We start from the raw sequence: 25245 nt of genomic DNA on the forward strand, positions 1-25245 counted from the left end.
GATGGCAGTGGGCCCTTTTCTCTGAGTTGGTGTAAAGATAAACAGAAATCATTTGCCGTAGGAGACCCTTAACAAAAGTTAGCTCTTCACTCCCACAACTGAATTCTGATTGTTTACTATCTAAGCTTCTCCCAGAAGATAGGTGTGTGACTTAATATTGGCATTCCATGAGTTGATGAGTGAATGAGGTCACCAATATGACAGCTCCCTGAAGGAGGAAGCAAACTATTTACTCACTAAGCAAGTATTGAGCACCTGAAATCATTATTTCAAGGTCATTGTCATGCTTTTTCATGCTTCAATAACTGGATTTTTTTTTCTTTTTTTGGCAAATAACCCTTAACTCACTCTGACAAGATCATATGAACACTGATATTTTAAGACTGATTTTGACTGCTTCATAGGCTGGAGTAAAATGGTATCTTTTTTTTTCCTGAAGACTTCAAGATATTTTCCCTTTAATCAAAAGCAAATGTAGTAAACAATTTGCTGCATTGCTAGACTGCCTTTTCATACAGTGCGTCTGCTGTCATGTCCCAAATTTACCTGTCACAGAGCTATATACTGACTGGTACTTCTTTTTAAAACAGAGCTTTACAAAAGGCACTGATTTTAAAGAATGGTCCAGGAAAGTGAATTAATAATAAGCAACTTCTTCCCTGTGAGTAATGCCCTTGTTACTTCAATTCTAACCTTCTCAGTTTTAGAACATCTGTGAGTATTATGGGAAGGCTGTGTTGGGCCTATTTAGAGGTACTTGCTAAGAGGAAATGATCCCTAGTCATCAGGTTTGCTATGTTATGTAGGTAGACTATGATTTTCTGTAGAAAAAATGAGGATGGATGCAAAGCCAACACTTATTTGCCAGGGAGAGCCATCCTTTCTTGGGACATACACATTGTCAAGGCTGTCAAAATGAGATTTCTTGTGAATCCTTAAATAAAGCCATTATTCATTGTTTAATGTTTATGGAGTTTCTCTTTATTTCTGACTCGGCAGTATGCCATATGTCTCCTCCTTTCCCACCTCTTCATCCTTTTGGAGTCACTTTTTCTATTTAAATTACATGGTAGGATATTTCAGCAAGATCTGAACTGACTGATTAAAAGAAGCTTCTATGTGATAGTGTAGAATAGAGGAGAATCTCACAGTAATGCTGACTCCAGGGCATGTGAGGTAGTGGTAGCACCTCCATTCCTGCCATAGCCAAAAACAGTGTTCTCCTACAGCTTTGAAACTCAAAGGATGCTCTGAATCAGCATCCCCTGGCATCACCTGGGGACTTAGAAATGCAGAATCTCAGGCCTCACAGCACACCTAACTGACTCTGCACTTTAACAAGATTGCCAGGGAATCAGCATGTACATTACAATGTGGGAAATACTGGTCTAGAGTAAGAGGAAAGCACACAGTAATGCCAACACTGAGGTATTGGCATTACTCAGTGAGAGAGTGCTAACACCTCAGAATCTGTCATAGCCAGGAACAGCCTATTCTTGTATTCCACTAAGGTCTATGACTAACACCCATGGGCCCAGGGCCAGCTCCACCCATTAGCTTTACAACAGTGGACAGTAAGCCCACAACCTCTGCCCTGAAATAAGTCCTGAGTATCCTTGTTGACTGGTGCTTCCTGATTTTGACCTCATGGACTCTGACCTCTTGCAGCTACCAATCTATGTTCCACTGACTTGGCTGATTTAGCTGACTTCCATAGTACGTTTAATTTATTAGCTGGTGATCTTTGTCAAACTCCTATGTTGTAGACCTTCCCAGCTTGAATGTAACCAGGCTTAATGTAACCACACCTTACTGTTGAGATAGTGTTAAAAGAGCCTGTGGGTCTTTAACAGCTAAATCCTTAAATTGGTCATAACTTTTTCAATCTTAGGCAATAGAAATTCAACTTGAAATAACATAATTTTAAAAGAGGGGGCACCAGTATGGGTCAAATATCATGTCTCTCCCAATATGATATTCTGCAAAGGACAGGATATCACTTTTGAGATCTTCCTGCCCCAAATGCATAAGGTAACTTTAATCATGAGGAACATCATACACATCCAAATTGAGGGACATCTTGTAAAATAAATTGCCTGTGCTCTTCAAAAACTTCTGTCAAGAAAGAGAAAGGCTCAGAACTATCCTACATTAATGAAGTATGAAGGGAAGTGACAATTAAATGTAATGTGTGATGCTGGATTGGTTCCTGTGACAGAAAATAAAATAGCTGTAAGATATATTATTGGGAGTTTTGGAAAAATTTAAATATAGACTAGATTAGATAATAGTATTGTATAAGTATTAAATTTACTGATTTTGATAATTGCACTGTAGTTAGGTAGGAGAATGTCTGTGTTTATAAGAAATATATACTGAAGTATTTCTGGATAAAGAGGCATCACGTCTGCAACTTACTCCAAAACACCTTTCCTCCCCAGATAGAGTGACTGAGCAAATGTGGCAAAATGTTAACAGAATATTACCATGGGTAAATGGTATATGAGAATTTTTGTACTATTCTTAAAACTCTTTGGAATTATATACAAAACTTGTAGGAATAAAAATAAATTCAAAGGCATGTTATTACTAGATACTGGGAAATCTCACAGAATTGAAAAAAAAAAAGAGTGACGTAAGACTCAGGGTAGCATGGAAACCTTGAAAACTGGAAGTGAAAACTTGATGTTACCGGAACAATTCTGATTTGGACAGACTTCTTTGACAGAGATAATAGAAACCTGGACTTTAGAGCAAGGAAGGGACTTTTAAGATCCGTTTCATGAATGAGAAAACTGACATCCAGACAGCTAAAGTAATTTGCCCAAAGATAATTAGTATAGTTTCCACCTGCAGACATTTAGGATTCTTTTCCTGTTGATTTTTGAATGGATACCCAAAGTTTGTTCTCGTTCCTACACTTTTAAGTTAGAATATGAGGTGAAGTAAGGACAAAATTAACAAATAATGATAAATATGCTGTGACATGAATATATATTCTATAAACAAATATCTAAACATTTCCCCACACACAATTAACATGATCTTCCCCCAGATTTTGTCCTTAAATGTGTATAATAAAATATTTAAACATTGAAAAGCATAGGTAAGCATAGTCATTTTGTATCATTTAACACACCTATCCCTATCCCCACCTTTCCCTTCCCCTTTCCAACCTCTAGTATCCTCTGTTCTACTTATTTTTATGAGATCAACTTTTTTATTATGTAATTTGAGATAGCTAGAAAGAGGATCTCGAACATTCCCAACACAAATCACAAATGTTTGAGATGATGGATGCTAATTACCCTGATCTGATCACTATATTTAAAATATATATGTATATATATATATACACACACACATCACTATGTACCCTATAAATATGTACAGTTATTACTTAATTTTTTTTAACTTTTAGGTTCAAGGGTACACATGTAGGTTTGCTACATAGGTAAATTGTGTGTCATGGGGGGTTTGGTGTACAAATTATTTCATCACCCAGGTAATAAGCAATAGTATTCGATAGGTAGGTTTTTGATCCTCACTCTCCTCCCTCCCTGCAACCCTCACGTAGGCCCCAGTGTCTATTGTTTCTTTCTTTGCATCCATGTGTACTCAGTGTTTAACTCCCACTTATAAGTGAGAATATGCAGTATTTGATTTTCTGTTCCTGTGCTAGTTCACTTAGGATAATGGATGGAGCCTCCAGCTCCATTCATGCTGCTGAAAAGGACATGATCTCATTCTTTTCATGGCTGCATAGTATTCCATGGTGTATATGTACTACATTTCCTTTATCCAGTCTACCATTGATGGGCATTTAGTTTGATTCCATGTGTTTGCTATTGTGAATAGTGCTGTGATGAACATACATGTGCATGTGTCTTTATGATAGAATGATTTCTATTCCTTTGCATATATACCCGGACTTACTGGGTCAAATGGTGGTTCTGTTTTAAGTTCTTTGAGAAGTCACCAAACTGCTTTCCACAGTGGCTGAAGTAATTTACATTCCCACAAGCCACGTATAAGCATTTCCCTTTCTCTGCAACCTCACCAGCATCTGTTAGTAAAAACAACTTTTTTTTAAAAGCATAGGTAATTGTCTTTCATGACAATCTTATATGAACATCAGCTAGAAATTTGAATTTCTTCACTTATCATATGGACAAGTACAGTCTGTCCTCTTCCATGACATTTTTCTCACCTCGTAGAATACATTGACTCTCAGTTGAAGAATAATGCTAATCTAGACAATTCTTAGAAATGTCCCTCATGATATGGAGCGACTATGATTGCAGTCCATTTAGAAAGTATAATATCGAGCATGGGGGGGAGGTGTCTAGAAGCCATCTAGTCCCATCTATTCCTTTTAAAGGTGAAGACTGTTTGCACTTAGTTACTTAAACACTCTCTTCATCTCTTGCACCTGTTTCACAGTAAGGAACAGATTTTAAATGGAATATTATCTATTTGCATATATTGAAATAATAGTTATCTTTAGATCACTTCTGAAGTAGTATATTTAGAGAAAGCCAAGCATCCTCTAAGCATGCTTTCTATAGTTGTATATTACTTTTGGTTTAGAAAAGGCCTTTGTGTAGTGGTTAGACAGTCATAATCAGAGCTGAGAAACCGGCCTTGACCAATTATCTCCACAACAGCTTTGGAAATAGAAAGCAAATCCTAGCCAAAGGATCCTAGGTGGTGGAGTGCAAAACTGAATATATAATGGCATAGTGTGTGGCAAGAAGCAGTGCATTTTTGAAAAAGGAATTAAGTGTGCCTTCCATCACCTGTGTTCAGACACAATCATAAATGGCTAACAAATTTTCAGACAATATGGATTCCTATAGTTCAGTGTGGTGAGACACTATTGCTAACCAGAGCTCTTTCTGCCACATTGTCCTTACTAATATAACCTTACTTTTGTTTGACATAGCAATTTTTGCCAATAATTGCTTGATTTTTCAGCTTTTCTTTCAGGTTTGCCATGTCATACAGTACTAGCTAATGACATGTCAGTGTAAATATGCTGGGGTATTCTGGGAACCTTTTGGTTTTCTGATACAAGAGAATACATGTGCATTGCCCCTCCCTCCCATTTCTTCCCACCTTGAATGTAAACATGGTGTCTGGAGTTGGCAGCAGCCGTTTTGTGCCTATAGGCCACCATGATGGAAGGAAGTGCAAATTGTATCATCCTGGCTCTTACATCACAAGTCACTAAGCTAAGCAATATCAGCAGTCAGCCAGTTTTAGACTTTTTGTTACATGAGAAAAATGACCTGTTGTTTGATTAAGCCACTAGAAGTGAGATTTTCTGTTCATTTAAGTTAAACACATTCCTGATACAAATAGAGTAGACCCTTCTGGGAATGTCTGCCTAGCTCAGAATAACCCCATTTCTCTGTGAAGTTTCATCCTACTTCTCCTCTGGGTGGATCATTGCAGCCATCTTGAATTACTTGGCCCCCCTCCTTCAACTAGAGTGGATGCCATTGTGTAAACACACCTGAATGAGGCTGAACCTGAATAAGGCTGAACCTATCAGATTCTCCCAGGAATTTAAAATTGGGTTTCAGTAACTCTATTTGATCCTGTAATGTGACTAAAACCGAGGGACATGTTAAAACTTGGAATGAGAGAGAGAGAGAGACAGAGACAGAGACAGAGACAGAGACAGACAGAGAGATAGTATGATGGGAGGTCACCTTCAGCCACAGAAAAGTAGAGAAAGAAGACTTGTAGAAAGTGAAAGAGAGGCAGAGACCCATGTCACCGAGAGAGAACACTGGCTACAGCCTGGAGGATTTCTGGGTCCAAGCATTGGTTCCTTCTTGGTCCTAGCTGCCCTCAGGTTTCAGGAGCTCACTCAGCTTTCTTCCAGATAGGGGGACAGGCATGGTTGTGCCATGTATAAAGGCACCTGGTCAAAAGGGCAGGGGAAGTGAAATTCAGTCATGAATTTCTGGTCACCAAGCCCTGGCCAGGGAGTGTGTCAGCCTGGAGGTAATGTGCTCTTTTATGTAATTCGTCTTCCCAGTAGGGTGTATATTTTTTTCTATTTCCAATAGTCTTAGGAAGACCCTACTTCAGGATACCTAGTAAAATTGGTGCCTCCTACTTACAACCAAAGGACCTTGACATTCAGATAAAATGTATTAACAGACAACTAAACTATTCATTCTACCATATAATAGATATGCTGTTCAATACCCTGATTTATTTTTGCTTTTTTATTAAAAAATTGAAGTATAGTTTACATATAGCAAAATGTACAAATCTTAAGGGTATAACTCAGTGAATTAACTGTGCATTTCATGTATCTATTAACCAGATCAATATACAGAGCATTTCTATCAATCTAGAAGGTTCCTTTATCCCAATGAATATCATTCATCCTGAACACACACACCCAAACCACCAAACAGGTAGGTAACCACTTTTCTGACCTCTATCACCAAACTTTGATTTTGAACTTCATAGAGATGGAATCATACAGCAAATACTCTTTTGTGTCTCACCTCTTTTGTTCATTGTTTATGAGATCCAGCCATGTTGCTGCATGTATCAGTAATTGGTTCTCTTTTTTATTGTTAATTAATAGTCCATTGTATGAATATGCCATCATTTATTTATTCATTCTGTTGATGTATATTTAGGAAGTTTCCAGATTTTAACTCTTATGGATAAAGCTGCTTTACACAGTCTTATACAAATGGGCCTAGGCATTTGTTTCCCTTAGACATTGATGCACTGTAATAGATATCCATATTTTATATATATTATATATATCTCCATATATGCATACACACATATATACACATGTATGTGTATACATGTATATATGTATATATACATATATACATATATGTATGTGTATATATACGTACATATATATGCATATATACATGTGTATATACACATGTATGTGTATATATGTACACATGTATACATACACATGTATGTATACACACATGTATGTGTATATATGTATATATGCATATATGTGTGTATGTATATATGTACATATACATATGTATATACACATGTATGTGTATACATGTATATATGTATATATGCATATATATGTGTATGTATATGTGTGTATGTATGCATATATGGAGATACATATATAAAATATATATAAAATATGGATATCTATTACAGTGCATCAATGTCCAAGGGAAATAAATGCCTAGGCCCATTTGTATAAGAATGTGTACAGCAGCTTTATCCATAAGAGTTAAAATCTGGAAACTTCCTAAATATACATCAACAGAATACATATATATACACACACATATATAACATACAAGTGTGTATATGTGTCTGTATGTATATGGATGTATGCATGTGTGTATATATATATATATATAAAACATGCATGTATGTTGGTAAATTCTGTCTTGAGTTGTTCCTTCACATTGTAATTGGGAGACCATGTATTTAAAGTACTGCTTCATGACCAATTACATATTTAGTGAACATGTTCTCTTTATATATTAAACATGAAGCTACTCAGTATCATGGGGAAGCCTGCTTTGGTTTATTTAAAAAGTGATAAATGGTCAGTTGTATTTTGTGTTACAACTAAGGAGGCAAACTTATAGTAAGGGTACCTGGCATTAAGCTTATAATTAAAAGTCTAGTCTGTGACTAGGAATATATCCAGCTATGCTATGTGAACCACATGAGATTAAGCTCAGTTGCTTGTTCTAACCACCTGTACCATTTGCAATATTAAATAATGCTGGATTTGCAATGCAAAGCCCTGTAAAGCAGTGTCTGTGTCCCAGCATCACATGTGGAGCTTTTTAAAAAAAATGAGTGTCTGATTCTTCTCTCTCCCTTCCCCCAAAGTCTTGATCTAGATTGAGATCTCTGTTTTTTTTTTGTTGTTTTTTTTTAACTCACCGTGTAATTATGTGCTATAGCAGCTGGCCACTTCTTTCATATGTCCATCCTTAAAATCTTGGCGATTGCCTTCAGTTGAATTCACATTGGAGGCTATGAATGAGTTTTATCTCCTGTTAAACTTTCCCCAGGCAACACGAGATGACAGTACACAATTCACTTAATATTGATTACTTTATAAACATGCCCTCATTAAAATAATAACAATTATGGACAGTGGCAGAATAAGACACATTTGGTGAAATAAAACATGGAGCATGATATGAATTTATTCAGACTACACCACTAGAATATTATATTAGTCTGTTTTCACACTGCTATAAAGAACTATTTGAGACTGTGTACTTTATAAAGAAAAGAGGTTTAATTGACTCACAGTTGCACATGGCTGGGGAGGCCTCAGGAAACTTACAATCATGGTGGAAGGGGAAGTAGGCACTTATTTACATGGCGGCAGGAGAGTGAGCACAAAGAGGGAAGTACCACACTTTTAAACCATCAGATCTCCTGAGAGCTGAGATCTGAGAACGGCAATGGGGAACCCCGCCCCCCGTAATTCAATCACCTCCCACAAGGCCCTTCCCCCGACATGTGGGGATTACAATTTGAGGTGAGATTTGGGTGGGAACACAGAGCCAAACCATGTCAAATGTCATCTCCATAGTGGCAGAGACTTTTCTTTCTTTTGCTCACTGATGTTCTCCTAGTAAGCCATAGCAGGGCTCAATAATTATCACAGAATAAATCTTTGTCTAAGACAAAGACCTTAGTTACTAACTTACATGGTTATAAATCCTGCTTTGCCTACTATTGGTTACATATCTCAGTTGCTCATCTGAGCCATTCCAAGGGCAGTAGGCTCCTCAGTTGCATTCATTTGACAGTGACCATTTGAAACTTGTCAAATATTAAATCTACGGAAGAGACTTTGGGGAACTTCTTACCCTTAACAGAATAAGGGTGTCAATTTACCTTCTCTCCTCTTCAGCCATAGAGCCAGCTCCTCCTGAAGTCCTCTATTCCTTTCTCCTTCCACTAGGCGTAAAACAAAAGTTAAATCTGGCCATGGTGTCACTTTTTTTCCTGGTAGTAAGGGGATGCAGGTGGTGGCGGCAACTCCCTTTATCACACCTTCATGCTCTGGTCACATCAAATATCCTTTTTAGATATGCCATTTACATAGAAAATGATTATACCTGAATTTTATAATCTAGCTCTCCTAAAGATTACTGGTTAAAATTATTAAAAGAAGCCAGAAAAAGAAAACAGAAACATTTTCCCTTTAAAATACCAGAAAATGTCAACATAACAAAACTGCTGCTTTGGACATGATCACACAGAGGATGGATTCCCTACAGTACATAAATGAATAAGGGGAGAAGGATGGAAACATATATGTCCATTTTATTTCATATATATGTATGCCAGAAAGGAACTGGGAAGTTACTAGGTCAGCCACCTCATTTTGCAGATGAATACAGTGAAGCCAAAGAGGTTAAATCACTTACTCAGGGCCATATTATGACAAAGCTAGAAGTTCTGAATTTTCCAACTATGGTTACCAGACCCCCCATATACCCTGTAGCTTTAGGTTTCATGTTATATGCAGAAAAGTTACCGTTCATGGCCCAACCAGCACTATATCACACTGCTTCCCCTATATTCAAGGAATACATTTATTAAAATGTATTTTAAGGTACTAAAGAAAAAAGGAAGAAATATCTAAGCAATTTTAAAGTATCTCTGCCTTCCCTTCTGCAATTATGACCTTCAGGGCATCTATCAATCCTACAGGCACATGTCAAAGAACGCGGGAAAAGATACCTTTTCAGCTTGTTCTGTTGAAAGCATCTAGGTGAAAGAGCTATTAAGCCTTAAAATTTCACAAATTGTTCACATATTGTTCAACCAGGACCATTTTTGTGAATACCTCTCTAAGATGGCAGAATAGGTAGTACATAATAGAGTCACTTGAGTGGAAGGAACTGTGGTTCCTGGAAAGGAAGATAATTGCTTCATAGCACTTATTGCTGAAGCTCCCACAGGCCTCCTCTTTGTCTTCCCAAAGTGACTTAAGGATTTGAGGATCTACTATCATGGTGACAGATTGGAGGGTGTCCATTGCCCCGACCTGAAGCTGGATAAGTGGAAGAAATAGGGAGGTCACCCAGGGCAATGGCAGCAAAGAGTGTTTTCTACTCTTTGTCCCTGGGCTCTAGGATAGCACTTAACGAGAAAAATCAATTGCAACCTTGTGAGTGCGGTCAGAACTGGATTTAAATTTGCCTACTCAGGCAGTCGGTCCCACTTTAAAGAGCTTTAGAGTCAGAGGTTTCTGTGACAACAGAGGTGGACGTGGGCAAAAATTGCTTTGCAGGGTAGTGAAGGCTAGCAGTGTTGTTAGATTGGCACTTTATGGCTACCCAGTTTATGTGGGCTTGGCTGTAAGTAACCCAATGAACAGTGACTTTTAAAAAAGGGATTAGATTTTCTCTTATAACAAGAGTTTGGATATAGGTGGTCCTGGTTGTGGTACAGATGCTCAATGATGTCCAAAAATCCCAGGATTTTTGTTTCTCCCCCATCATTCTCAGAATGTTGACCTTTCATCCACGTGCTCATTGCTGCAGGATGCAAATTGCCCGTGTACTACTTCAGGCCTCACATATGCATTTAAGGCAGCCAAAAAAAGGAAAGGGAGATAACAGCCATGTATGTCCATTTTATTTCCATGTATTATGTAACAAAAAGCTTTCCATGAAGCTCCTGCAGATTCCTCCATTGATCAAGTGAGGCCACATAGCCAACCCTAGCTACAAGGAATGCAGGGTACTTGGCAAGGGACAATGGGATTTACATATTTGGCCAAGGCTAATTACTGTCACTTAGGGCTAGACACAATTGCCAGCCTAATAAAACTGATATTCAGTTAGCAGGAAATAAAGGGAAAAGAGATGTCACTAACTAATAGTGTAAGCCACTATGAATTCAGAATTGGCCTTTTAAAATAAGAAGGGCATGTACTGTATATTTGACAATAAGCAACTATACATCCCTATACTTCTATACTCTCTAGTACGTTATCATGTACCAAACAGGCACTTGAACATTTTGAACCATGGTTTGAGAATACTGTAATGACATACTCATTTAACAGTGACTTAGAGAAAGGTATGATGTGAAATAGTCAACAAAGCATTCAGTCTTAATGTCGTTGTTCACTTTGGGTACATCAGGAGACTGACAACTGCAGATAATTCAAGTAACTGATGCCAGGAGGCTACAAAGAGTTCTAGTCCTTTAAGCTTTCTATTAGGAAGAAAGTACATAAGAAAATAGGCATATTGATAAAATGCCTAGAATAGGACAAGTTGAACCTGTGTTCTAGTTTCACCACAAATGACTTTTTGCTTTTTCTCTAAGAAATTAAACTGCTGAAACATACTATCATGTTCACATTACAGAATTACAGCCCAAATATGTATACAGTATATAGATTTATAAATGTCATAAAGACTTGAATCATAAAATGCTGTATGTGAAAGACACATTAAAGACCACCTCAGCCTGACTTCTTATTTTTCCAGATGAGAAATTGAGGTCCAGAGAAGTTGCATGATTTGTCTAAAGTTATATAGTTAGTTAGTATCTAGAAACCAGATAAACTTGAGAGATATTTTGAAAGAGCAAAGGAATGTCATTTTGGGAAAAGTGGGACAGTGAAGGCTGCAAGTGTGGTGATGAGAAAAGTAAATACACAGACATGAAGGGTCATACATTGCTAGTTTATGAATTATAAGTTAGAACAATTTAGGAATACAGGCTGACATAAGCTGGTCCTTGGGTGGAAGATGAGGTATAAGAAGTAGACAATAGCATGGTTTTTTTATGAGAAATATGCTGATCTCAAACCTCCAAGGCCTGGAGTTCAGTCACTATTGAACTTCAGATGCCCCTTTTCACTATCACTTGCAGGCATTGTGCATGTGCTTTATGCTAGGAACTGTGCTAAGCATCTTATATGAAATCCTTACAGCAATCCAGTGATGTAGATATTATCATGACTTTTTACAAGTGAGAAGAATGAGGCTAAGAAAGAATAAGTAACTCACAAATTCACACTACTAGAAACTGGTAAAGCTAAGTTTGGAATCCAGGTGTATCTGACCCCCAAGTCCCTGTTTATCACCACGCTATTCTCCTTTTTATGTTCAAAAACCAGATTCCCCCAATGCTTTGGAGAACCATAGAGCTTGGAACCTAGAGGCATCTTAGATGTCACCTAGTACAGTGCTACTCAAGAGGTGCTTTTCTGGCCAGGAGCATCACCATCACCCAAGATCTTGTTAGAAATGCAAGACCTCAGGCCCCACTCCACAGCTACTGAGTCGGAATCCCTGAGGGTGAGGCCTGGGAAGCTGTGTTTTAGCAAGATCACTAGATGATTTTTAGAAACACTAACATTTGAGAAGCTGTGACCTAGTGAGTAGATACTAGTCCAACCCCTTTATTTTACAGATGAAGAAATGGAGGTCTGATGACTTAACCATGAGTATGGTGCCAATGGAGCCTCAAGCCCTAATCTCCTGATTCCTAGTCCAGTGCACTGTCTGCTGTGTTCTGTGGTTTCCTCATTAGCCTCTCACAATGTGCATTGGTGCCTGTTTTGGAAACACTGGATGGCATTTAGTGGACTTCTGGCCTGACCCAGCATGTTCATTCATGTGCACATCAGGTTTCTCCTTCCATTCCTCCATGACTCAGACCAAAGGAATTTCTCTGTACTCGGGAGGTCTTTTCGATATTTTCCCTGTAGCTCTCCTCTTCTTCATTATCATAATCATAGTATTATTACTTTGCTTTTTAAAACTACTTTTGCATTAATTCAGTATTTCATGTCAGTAGTTCTCAACCTTGACACTCTTTGTAATAACCTGGAGAGTTTAAAAAAGATACTTATCCCTGGGTCCCACGCCCAGAGTCTGATGTAATCAGTGTGGGGTGTGGACAGGGCGTTGGGATTTTTAAAAGCTTGCCAGGTGATTGCAGTATGCAGTCAAACGTTGGGAACTGCTTTTTCATAAGTCTCATTATTACCTGAGGAGATAGGTGGGACACACATAATCCTGTTTTTGTAGATAAGGAAGCTTGTGCTCTGAGACATTAGTGTCTTAGAAGAAAGAGAATAAAATCATCTAGTGACACTTGGTGCAGACTGGGTTACCAGCTACTTCTAATAAATCTTTAAAGCCAGCAGTCAGGCTGTAAGAATGGGGTAAAACCTGTTTTTCTTTTCTGGTTTCTAGTGTTTTCTCGGTTTGTGTTTCTTCACATGAGAAGGGAAAAGAAACAACTGTGAAATGGTACCTGGGACCAAATATTTATAACTGAAATTCCATGCTGAATCCCTTTAATGATGGGAGGATAATCATCAACTAGAGCAACCTGCCTCCTATTCCTCATAGCCCAGCATAATAATGGTCAGGGAGCATCAGGAAAACCAGATGGAAGGGACTTGCTCATTCTGCATCAGCACACATGCCCCATTTAGAGACCAATTAAGAAAATAACAAACCTGGCCACACTGGCTAAAAGAGCTCCTCAGTGGAGCATGCAAATATGGACATGTCTGTCTTACATGAGAATATTGGAAGAGAATTTCTCGTTGTTGCTGTGTCCCTTTTCTGGGTAATCTAATCATTTAAATGATAATATGCAACACTTTTGCTTAATGCTTCCTCTTGCTGCCTTGAATATCATTGGGAACTTCTATTGTTCCTTCAGTCTAACGTCTCACCGTTTCCAAAAGAAATCCTCTGCTGCAACCAGCCTCTCTATTTTCATAATCCTTTGCTACTTCAAGTGTGGTTGATGAACCAGCAGTGTCAGCCTCAGCATCACCAGTGTTGTAACAAGGAGCTTGTTAGTAGCAGAATCCTGGCCCCACCCTAGACCTACTGAATTAGAATCTTTGTTTTTTATCAAGAGCCCCAAGTAATATGTGTGCACCTTGAGGGTTTTGAAGCATTGCCCCAATACACAGGACTCCCCCCGTCATCTAATAAGTTAAAAATTCTCTCTTCCCCATGCTTTCATTTACCCACTTCCTACTTGTCCTTCAAAAGCTCAGCTCATACTCCTCTTCCTCTGTGAGGCCCTCAATATTTACTCCATTCACATTACTCCTGTAGCGTACTACTTTTAGGATTTAAATGAATGCTGAATATTTCATTATTTATATGTTTTGCATGTCTACTTAGTCTCATTATTAAGATTCCATGTTTCTCCAACTTAGCATAGGCTTTGCACATAATACTCATGAGTTACTCAGTTGTCAAGATCAGTTTCCTACTTGAAAGTTTTTCTTTAGCCCTGTTTTGTCTCTTTAAGCTTGCTCAACACCTTCTCTGCTCATGATGTTCTCTGGAGGTCACTATGCACTATAAGAGTGCTCATGATGTTCTGCCTCAAAGAAGCTCCTCCAAATTTCTGTCTTCTCAATACCTTAAGTAAATCTTATCTGCTACAGAGATTTCCTGAAAGGCCTGGCTCTTTCTTGTAACCTAGTGGGTTCCAAGTAAACTACAACCCCAAAGAGATATACGAAGTAAAAATTTAACCACTTGTGAATATTGACTTTGTATAAACAATTTCTCTAACTTTTTAATTTGAAATGATTTGGACTGGACATTTTAAAAAGTAAATTTAATTTTGGGGGTGAGATGTTTTTCTACTCTGTTCTGGTGTCCATAGGAAACTCAGGATCATCTTCTGCTGTTTCATGTGGGATAGGCCACGTGGTGGTATCTCTTTTGCTGGTCCCAGACCCTGAAGCAAGAGACACACCTCTGAGGCTGCCATCTTCCTGAGTTCTAGGCAAAAGGGAGGCACACATCCTAACAAACTGTAGATTCCCAAACCTGTCTGGAGGCCTGTTGTAAGGCTCCTAAGGCTTGGCATGATGGGGTGGAGGTAGGAAAGCAGGACACCACACTCACACTGACTTTCAACTTCTGATTTCTTTTCCATGTCAACTCATCCCACCTTGAACAGCTTGTATCTCCATCCTGAGTTTACTCAGAACTATCCTTCAAATCTATTGTTTTATAGTTTAAGTATTAAAAATACCCAGGAGGCCGAGTGTGGTGACTCACACCTGTAATCCTAGCACTTTGGGAGACCGAGGCAGGCGGATCACGAGGTCAGGAGATCGGGAGCATCCTGGCTAACACGGTGAAACCCCGTCTCTACTAAAAATACAAAAAATTAGCCGGGCATGGTGGCGGACGCCTGTAGTCCCAGCTACTTGCGAGGCTGAGGCAGGAGAATGGCATGAACCTGGGAGCCAGAGCTTGCAGTGAGCCGAGAGCATGCCGCTGCACTCCAGCCTGGGCGACAGAGCAAGACTCCATCTTAAAAAAAAAAAAAAAAAAAAAAATCCAGGATCTAATAACCCACATTTTTCTTTATTGTCCATGGGTATCAAAAGTCATTTGTCTCATTCCAGTAGCTCTAACTTTAAAAAAATACATACAAAAAAGTCATTTTGATGTTTATTAGATAGTCAGATGGCTTCTTTCTTTCTCTAGGCAGAAGCCTATGCTACTAACAGGATGATGAGGCAAAGGATTGGGTGAAATAAATTGCTGGGCGAAAACATTAAGTTAATATCAGATTCTTACTTGGTTACATATGTGTTTGCTGTGATATCAGAGTGACTCTGCATTCTATGCAGATGGGCACTCAGGGCATTTTGGACTATTACATGATAATGTTGGTGGTGCTTGAGCAAGGCCTAGGGTGGGAAGTCTAGTCTAGCACCTCCTTACAGTTGTTTCAGAGTCTGTGAGGACTGCTTGTCAGGTAAGACTTAGAACTGTACTTCGACACTAATAATTCATTGTCACCTTACGACGCATATTCCGTATATTGTAAAAATGTTTCCTTGGGCTCTACCCACTTCCAAAAATGCGTTTGGGGTGGTTTACAACAAAAATTCACAAATACAGTGAAACCATTAACCATTCAACATGGTTTAAGGTTTAAGAGGTAAAATGTTTATAGCAAAACCCCTAGGGTAAAGGAAGTTTCTGCACTAAGCACAGGAATTAGCTCTGCCTCTTGGCCCTCAAGACTAAGACAAACTCTCATTTCACTTTGTTAGGTGGGCTATGAGGGTAGCTTATCACTTGGGCCTTCATATAGAGGCGTTAGAAAACTGTGAACAATATCTTCAATAGCAGTTTTACAAAAACTTGTCTTTTAAAAAAAATCAACCTTTCCTTTATATAGAAACCAAAGCCATGATAGTAATAGTTAGAAAAAATAATCTGTGGAAAGTCAGATTTATATACTCCAGATATATAGTGTTGTCAGGACCTAACCTAACATTGGGAAATTTAAAGAATTTATAGCTAATGTTTCTTAACCCAGTGCTTCTCAAAATACCATCTGGTGATCTTTTTAAAATTCAGTTTCTTGGCTAGCCATATGCAGAAAACTGAAACTGGACCCCTTCCTTACACCTTACACAAAAATTAACTCAAGATGGATTAAAGATTTAAATGTAAAACCCAAAACCATAAAAACCCTAGAAGAAAACCTAGGCAATATCATTCAGGACATAGGCATGGGCAAAGACTTCATGACGAAAACACCAAAAGCAATTGCAACAAATGCCAAAATTGACAAATGGGATCTAATTGAACTAAAGAGCTTCTGCATAGCAAAAGAAACTATCATCAGAGTGAACAGGCGACATACAGAATGGGAGAAAATTTTTACAATCTACTCATCTGACAAAGGTCTAATATCCAGAATTTACAAGGAACTTAAACAAATTTACAAGAAAAAAAAACCCTACAAAAAGTGGGCAAAAGATATGAACAGACACTTCGGAAAAGAAGACATTTACATGGCCAAAAACCATGAAAAAAATCTCAACATCACTGATCATTAGAGAAATGCAAATCAAAACCACAATGAGACACCGTCTCATGCCAGTCAGAATGGCAATTATTAAAAAGTCAAGAAACAATAGATGCTGGCGAGGCTGTGGAGAAATAGGAAGACTTTTACACTGTTGGTGGGAGTGTAAATTAGTTCAACCATTGTGTAAGATAGTATGGTGATTCCTCAAGAATCTAGAACCAGAAATACCATTTGACCCAGTAATCCCATTACTGGGTATATACCCAAAGGAATATAAATTATTCTACTATAAAGACACATGCACATGTATGTTTATTGCAGCACTGTTTGCAGTAGCAAAGTCATGGAAACAACCCAAATGCCCATCAATGATAGACTGGATAAAGAAAATGTGGCACATATGCACCACGGAATATCATGCAGCCATAAAAAAGAATGAGATCATGTCCTTTGCAGGGACATGGATGAAGCTGGAAGCCATCATTCTCAGCAAACTAACACAGGAAAGAAAACCAAACACTGCATGTTCTCACTCATAAGTGGGAGTTGAACAATGAGAACACATGGACACAGGGAGGGGAACATCACACACCAGGTCTTGTTGGGGGATGGGGGGCATGGGGAGGGAACTTAGAGGACAGGTCAATAGGTACAGCAAACCACCATGACACACGTATACCTATGTAACAAACCTGCACATTCTGCACATGTATCCCAGAACTTAAAGTAAAATAAAACAATAAAAAATAAATTAAAACAAATAAAATTCAGTTTCTAATTCACTGGGTCTGGTCTGGGGCCTGGGAATTTGAATTTCTATCAGTATACCTTTACTGCTGGTCCATGGACCACACTTTGAGGAGCAGATATCTCTTAGAGATATCAGAGGTCTCAAATGGGCTACTGACAGAAGTTTGAGGACAGACAATTTAAGACTGGACAGATATTCTGAGTCCTCCATGACTCAGACCAAAGGAATTTCTTTATACCTGGGAGTTCTTTTGCTAGTTTTCCCTTTAGCCCTCCTCTTCATCATCATTATTATTATATTGTATTACATTATATTATTATTACTTTGGTTTTAAAAACTATTTTTGTATTCACTTAGTATTTTATGGCAGTAGTTCTTAACTTTGACCACTCTTTGTAATCCACTGGGGAGCTTAAAAAAGATCCCAGCCAGGCGCAGTGGCTCACGCCTGGATTCCCAGCACTTTGGGAGGCCGAGGTGGGCGGGCCGCCCGAGGTCAGGAGTTTGAGACCAGCCCGGCCAACCATGGTGAAACCCCATCTCTACTAAAAATACAAAAAATTAACCAGGTGTGGTGGTGGGCACCTGTAATTCCAGTGACTCGGGAGGCTGAGGCAGAATTGCTTGAATCCAGGAGGCGGAGGTTGCAGTGAGCCAAGATCGCACCACTGCACTCCAGCCTGGGTGACTGAGTGAAACTCCGTCTCAGGGAAAAAAAAAAAAAAAAAAATCCCAATGCCGGGTCCCATGCCCAGAGAGTCTTAGCATGTACCTTATCATGCACCTTAGATGCAGATATCTTTGTTATTTTGACTGAAAGGATCTAGTATGGTAGGTAGGAAAGCTGATTGTTTATGTGAGGGATGAAGTGACAAATGAAAGGTTTGGCTTTATATTCATGTCTATTCTAATTAGGCTCTTTTTGCAAGAAACTGAGACTCTCAAATGATTAAAGGGAAAGGGAAGGAGTATGGGGGTGAGTATTGTATGGAAAATTGGCAGGAAGCCCTAAAGGGAGTAGCCCTAAACTGTTAGGAAGAGGGAGCTATTTTTCTCTACTTTTCTCTAACTTTCTCTTTTGGTATCATTGTTTCTCTTAGCATATCTGCTCCAGTCTCCTTTCACTCTCACTGCTGGGTGGTTTATTCTGTTTTTCTCCTTCACAGCCCCTGCTTACTCCCTGTTGACCTCAGTTTATGCATGGGGCCATTCCTGACCTGTCTTCAGCAGCAGCTGGGAATACTGACAGCTTCATTTATTTATTTATTTATTTTGAACATGCATTTCAAATTGTTGAGAGGAGGAATTTGATTGGCATAGTATGCCTTAGGACACTGGCACACCCAAGATTTAGTTGCTATTCGCATATTCAATCAATGCTGATGGGGAAGGGGCAGGAGGTGTTTGATGCCTAGAAAAAGAAATATAGCTAGCAATGACTGCCACTTCAGAGGCGCTGTAGGTAGGACTCTTGCCTTGGGAAGGAGTCAATGGTGGTTTGGTCTTTTTATTCACTTTTTTGAAAAGAAAGTCATCTCTCCTCTGCATGGAGGTAGTTCAGTCATAGCATGACTTTCAGGCAGGGCCAAGAAATATAGTATGAACTTTATTGCTCTCTTGTCTCTTCATACTCAGAGGTCAAACCAATAGGAATATTTCACAAGGTCAGTAAAGTGAATCAGTTAAACTAAATAAAATAATTTAAACCAAACCACCTCAGATTTGCTTTGTATTTTTGAGATATCTTAATTTATTTTAATTCAATGTAAAAAGAAAAGAGTCTATTCCATCCAAAATATCAACAAATGCCTTGATCTTAGGGGCTACAACTACGGACAGGGAATAATTTGGGTTTGTTTTGGTGAAGGCCTGATGGCCAGGGAGTCCCTCCCTGCCATTCCTAGTCATTTTTGTTCCCCCACTGGAAATGCTGCTCCCTCATTCCCAGGATCTCAGAGTGTCTCAAAAGCACATAGGCCATCTTCTTGGAGGCAGTGGGTATGCTCATGCATGTGCTCCTGTTTACTAGAGACTGGAGGGATCTTTGGGAAAGCAGACACACAGGAGAACAAGCTCAAGCCCTTACCCCAGAATCTCAACTCCCTTCTTCTTTCTGTACTATTTGTTCAGGGGCAAAAAATACTCTTCCTCAGTGTTCCCCACACACAGGCTTTTAATGGGCTGTGTTTCTAGTTTTTATTTGCTGATCAATAAGCTGAAGGGTAGGTCTTGTCTGTTCCCAGAGATAAAGAACTGCATGCATAACTGGTCTCTATCCAGCTGAACAAGCGCTGGTTTCTCTTTGTTTTTCACAGTGTTTCTGAGAGATAAGAGGAAACCACCCAGACATGATGCATGACCATGGGAGGTTTTGAAATAATATTTTATAAACTCTTTCCCTATTCTAAGCTATGGATTCGGGATAGAAAGAAAGGGGGAGGGCACCACATACAGCATAAGTTGATTTTTTTCTGGGTTAAAAATAAGTAGGCAAACACAACGTACGCAGACATGCACACACACACACAACATATGAATAAATGTTCAGCTAGGGAAATAATAAGCCAATTTTCAGTTATAGGCGTGAAAGTCAAATAGGAAAAATTTTAGTAATGCAAATGAATACATCCCTGAAAATTCAGTGACTGCTTCCTACCACAAAAACTGCCTCTGTCATATGGATTCAGAATCAATATTGAGCAGAGCCAGAATATATTCCCAGAAGACTATGGGATTCAATCAGGATAGAGTCCTATTAAGCGCATGCCCTTCAGGGGTTTTAGCAGGTTTCTGAGAAAGAGGGGTTGATTCGAGACAAATGATGATGCAAGATTTTAAGTAGTTAAGATCAGTTGGCACTGATAAAGGCACAAAGAGCAAATGTTTTCAATAGCAAATGAAAATTCTGGTAGCAATTTGAATGGGTGTATTCAATCATTTAGGAGAAATTTGCTATTAAGCTAAGGAAAGAAGACTTGGGGCTGATATGATAGGACAGTGGGGATGCCGCATAGGAAGATAGTGTCTTCAGGAATGTTAGGAGGAGTAAACTTAAGAGACAGAGAGAGTGGTTCATAAAAGGGAAATTTAAGTTGAAAGCCATGACATCATTATTTCAGCAAACGAAAAAAAAAAAAAAGAGAGAAAGTTTCTTTCTATCTCTAGGCTCATGAGCTTTAGTTGCTCTATTGTAGACTCTTGTCTATATCTCATCTCCAGTGCTGGATGGTAACTTCCCTGTAGGGAAAAAATATGTCTTATGGTTTCTTGAATTTCTCCACAATACCTATTGTGGTACCTTACTGGAATAGTAGCTCAATAAATGTTAATTGGCAGAATTGATGAATGGTGTCCTCATGAAGTAATTATTTTTCCAAATTAAATGCTAGATTTTGGGAAACCAAAACCGGATTATATTTTTTCCTTCTAATACCAGGTAAATCAGAGGAGCAATTTATGAATTAAATCATTAGAAACTTATTTCAAAAGGAATTGGCTGGTCTAATGCTGGATATTGGATAGGAAAATTAAATGTGCCAGTTTTAGGAGAGAGGCCAAAATCCAACGGACTTTTTATTGATCCCAGATTCATTCAATCAGACTAAACTTAGATGTTTTTTAGTTTTGGTTAATCTGACCAGTACCTTTCCTGTGCAGGTCTACCTTTTGGGAAGATTGGCTTCATGAGAGCACAGGTCCTGTCTATCTTGCTCATTGTCGTATCTCCAGCATCCAGAACAATCTTGCCTGGAATGTAGTAGGCACTTAAGGAACAATCGCAGAGGGGAGGGAAAGAGAGAGGGAGGGAGGAAGGGAATAAAGAGCGAAGGGAGGGAGGGCTCTGAATCTCATCCCAGTTAACCTGTCACTTATTTACTCACTCATCAGCTGTGAAGGACCCCCCTCAAATTCTGTGTTAGGCACCAAGGATACCAAAATTATGAGGTGCCACAGTGTTTGCTCTCAAAAAACCGATAGTAGTGAGAGAGAAAGAGAGAGATCTAACACAACAGAGAGAGATCTAACACAATAGTGCTGTGCACCAGAGCAAATGTCACTGTCATAAAGGGAGTGTGCCAAAGGGAACGTCTAATTTGTCCCAGGAAGGGCAGGATACAAAACACATGGCTAACCTGAGCAGAATCTTAATAAATGCAATGATGCTTTGAAGGCTTGAGAACTTTTTAATCTCTATAATCCTAAAACTGACTGGACAGATTGAATAAAACATGGAAGACTACAAGTCGTTACATTTTAGCCATTCTCTATTCAGAGTCATTTTGATATTAGAAGTTATTTTGTGTTGACACTATTGGACTTTGGTTTCATTCAGGTAGTACAAATGCCTAGAGTGAGTCCGTCATACTGCAGCTTATCACAGAATCATGGCTTTATAAGTACAGTCTTTATAAGCACAGTCTAAATAACACAAATTGAAGATCTGTTGTTTGGGCCAGACCTACATCGTACACCAGGAGTAACAGCTTTATTAAGCATAATCAGTTAGGACCGCTATTTGTTCTTTTCTGAGCAAATCCTTGTTCCTGTGACAAGGATTAATGATATAACAACCATAAGGTAGTCTTTGTATTGTATAGCAACCTATAGCAGTAAAGTTGTGTGTTTTCCACCGAAATAGCAAGTTTTCTAAAGAGGGCAGATTTGACAACTTGACAACAAAGGAAGGATCGGTGGTAAAAAAAAGAATAAATTGTGGTTGACTAAGTTTATTTACATATAGTACAGGATTCTGTGGATATGATGCTAGACTTCTTAAGCAAGAAAATTCAGTGCCTAAGGAAAAAGGAGATCCTGCTTTGACTTCTACTTCTGGATTTCCTTATTCAGGTGCTGACTCCAGCACAGATCAAGTCAATTTGCCAGGCAATTCTGGACTCTGGGAAGCAGTATGCCATAAAGAAGAGGAAACCATTCCCCCTGATGTATTCTTACTATGGAACTGAATACTTGGGTAAGTAAAGGTGTTGGCATGGGCCTTTAGGGTGGAGAAAGTCTCTAATATTAATACCGAATAAAGGCTGGAAGATTTTGTTGGCCGTAGATCATTACTATTCATTTAATAAGAAATACTTTAAAATGTTCTTTTTTTTTTTTTTTTTTTTTGAGACGGAGTCTCGCTCTGTCGCCCAGGCTAGAGTGCTGTGGCCGGATCTCAGCTCACTGCAAGCTCCGCCTCCCGGGTTCACGCCATTCTCCTGCCTCAGCCTCCCGAGTAGCTGGGACTACAGGCGCCCGCCACCTCGCCCGGCTAATTTTTTATATATATATTTTTTTTTAGTAGAGACAGGGTGTCACCGTGTTAGCCAGGATGGTCTCGATCTCCTGACCTCGTGATCCGCCCGTCTCGGCCTCCCAAAGTGCTTTAAAAACCTATACTGATAGATAACACAAATCACAAGTTAATATTTGTTTTCATAGTCTACCTGACAGAAATGTAGCTATTTCAACAATTATTTTCACTCAAGACTAGTATCTTTATTCTAGATTGTAAGCTCATTGGCCTAGTTTTGCTGAAACATTGTAAAAACTTTTCACACACGATTGAAAGTAGTGCCTCTGAATAGGAAGGTAGGATTAAGCCACTAACATTTTAAAGTTTTTAATAGTAGTGGATTTATAACAGACTACTGAATTGTAATGGCTAATGGTGAGCTCTGGGCCATGCAAAGAAAAAAAAAGAAAGAAATTAGTTATTCCTCTTTTAAGTCCTTCAGTGCCTCACCATTACTACTGAGCAAGATTTGCAAGGCCCTTTATGGACCACCTGCCTCTTTCTCTAGACTCAAGGTTTATCTTTACCCTCCAGGTTCTGTCCAGCATAGTCTCCCACATGCAGTGTTCTCTTTCTACCTTTGTCCATGTTCCTTTTGCCTAGAATGCCCTACTTCCCCCAACCCCTTTATCTAATCTGTAATAATTATACCCAGATTTCAAGACTCTGCTCAAACATCATTAATCTGCTGAAAAATGTTCTGTGCTTTTGGAAAAAGGGTTGTTGAATCCTCTCTGGAGAAATATTCACAAGTTTCAGGTTTTCTCCCAAAGCAAAACTGGGTAACATGCTGTCATCCTGTGCATACTTCTGTTGGAGCCATTATTACGCTGTAATTAGTGGCTTACCTGCCTAACTGCCTAAGCAGGCTTTGTGCACCTTCAGGATGGGAACTTTCTCTCATTTATCTTCATGATTCCTAGACCTCACTACAGAGCTTGCACATAATTAGGGAACCCAAATGAATGAATGAATACCTAATAAACAACTTCAATGAGTTTTCTCAAAGAAATTTTATATTTCTGTTTAAGTCTCCCCAAAATCAAGCCCTGAGACAAGGATTTGGGTGTAAAAGGTTTATTTGAAAGGTAATTTCAGAAAGTGTTGATAGAGGAGCGGAGAAATGAGACAAGAAAGAGAAAGAAGCTAATTGAGAGTGTAATAATGAGCAACTATGGACAACTGAGGCTCACTTTCCCTAGGGAATCTTAGAGACTTTATAGAACACGTCTCAGAATTGTTTCACCCAAGGGGTGAGGAAGCTGGGGTATTCTTCCACCAACTCTCTGCTTTATTGATTGGCTTCTCTTAGAAGTGTTAATTCCCTAGCAATTCTGTCCTGCCCCTTTGGGCAGGGCATACTCCTGTGGCCAGAGAAAGCCTCAGGCAAAATGATAGATGCTTGAGATATGAAGCAGGAACAAAGATGCATCTGAATGGTGAGTGTAGATGAGGTGATGAGCCAGGGCACTGACAGTTTCTGCTATAGTCCCCTAATCTATTCCATTCATTTTTCTGGTTTTATTTTTTGAGACAAGGTCTCGCTCTGTCACCCAGGTTGGAGTGCAGTGGTGTGATCATAGCTCACTGCAACCTCGACCTCCTGGGCTCAGGTGATTCCCCTGCCTCAGCCTTCCAAGTAGCTAGGACTACAGGCTTGCTTCACTATACCTGGTCAAATTTTTATCCTTAAATTTTTTTTTTATAGAGTCAGGGTCTTGTTATGTTGCCCAGGCTGGCCTTGAATTCCTGGCTCAAGTGATCCTCCCACCTCAGCCTCCAAGTATTTTTCAGGTTTTCTTTAGAGAAATTAACATTCTGGCTTTTTACATATATAGCTTAAACTAGATTTTTATCTAGTGCATAAATATTTTCCTGAAAAGCAATCTTTTTTTCCCAACAATTTCAAATCCAGCAAAATAAAGATATTTTCAAATTTCATGATCAAATTTTAAGAGCAATAGAAATTTTGACTGAATACAAACTGTAAAACTGTTTCCAGGGAGTCAAGAGTTCTGAGTATGGCAAAGTAAAAGGTGCCTGAATGCAAAAACAAAGCTTTAAAATTATAGAGTTGAGTTTAAAGAGCAAGCCATCAGAATATATTGACCCTAGTACCACCCACTAATCAGGATTCTACTAACTGGGAATGAGTGAAAACTCCTAGAGGGACTGGACTTTTACCTTTGTTAAGCTAACTTCTTTTCCAAAGGCATGTTCAGGACTTTGCTAGTTCAATACCCATTGCTAGTTCAGAATTATCTTAGGAATTCTCAAGACTTTGCTCAGATGATACTCTCTGTATGGAACCTTCAGCATCCCCTCCACCCCTGAGGCAAAGTTAAGC

General features: G+C 38.9%; 1 protein-coding gene across 1 annotated transcript in view; it reads left to right on the forward strand.

Annotated features, from left to right (window-relative positions):
- Positions 1-22432: 22432 nt before the first annotated feature.
- LANCL3 (LanC like 3) overlaps positions 22433-25245 on the forward strand; it is a gene marked incomplete at its 5' end in the record, with an annotated part of 29771 nt that continues 26958 nt past the window's right edge. The window contains 1 exon segment of the mRNA XM_033201409.1: positions 22433-22577. Coding sequence (XP_033057300.1) covers positions 22433-22577 — 145 coding nt within the window.

The sequence above is a fragment of the Trachypithecus francoisi genome, unplaced genomic scaffold, assembly GCF_009764315.1.
Source record: "Trachypithecus francoisi isolate TF-2019V2 unplaced genomic scaffold, Tfra_2.0 Lachesis_group6, whole genome shotgun sequence".
Taxonomy (NCBI): Eukaryota; Metazoa; Chordata; class Mammalia; order Primates; family Cercopithecidae; genus Trachypithecus; species Trachypithecus francoisi.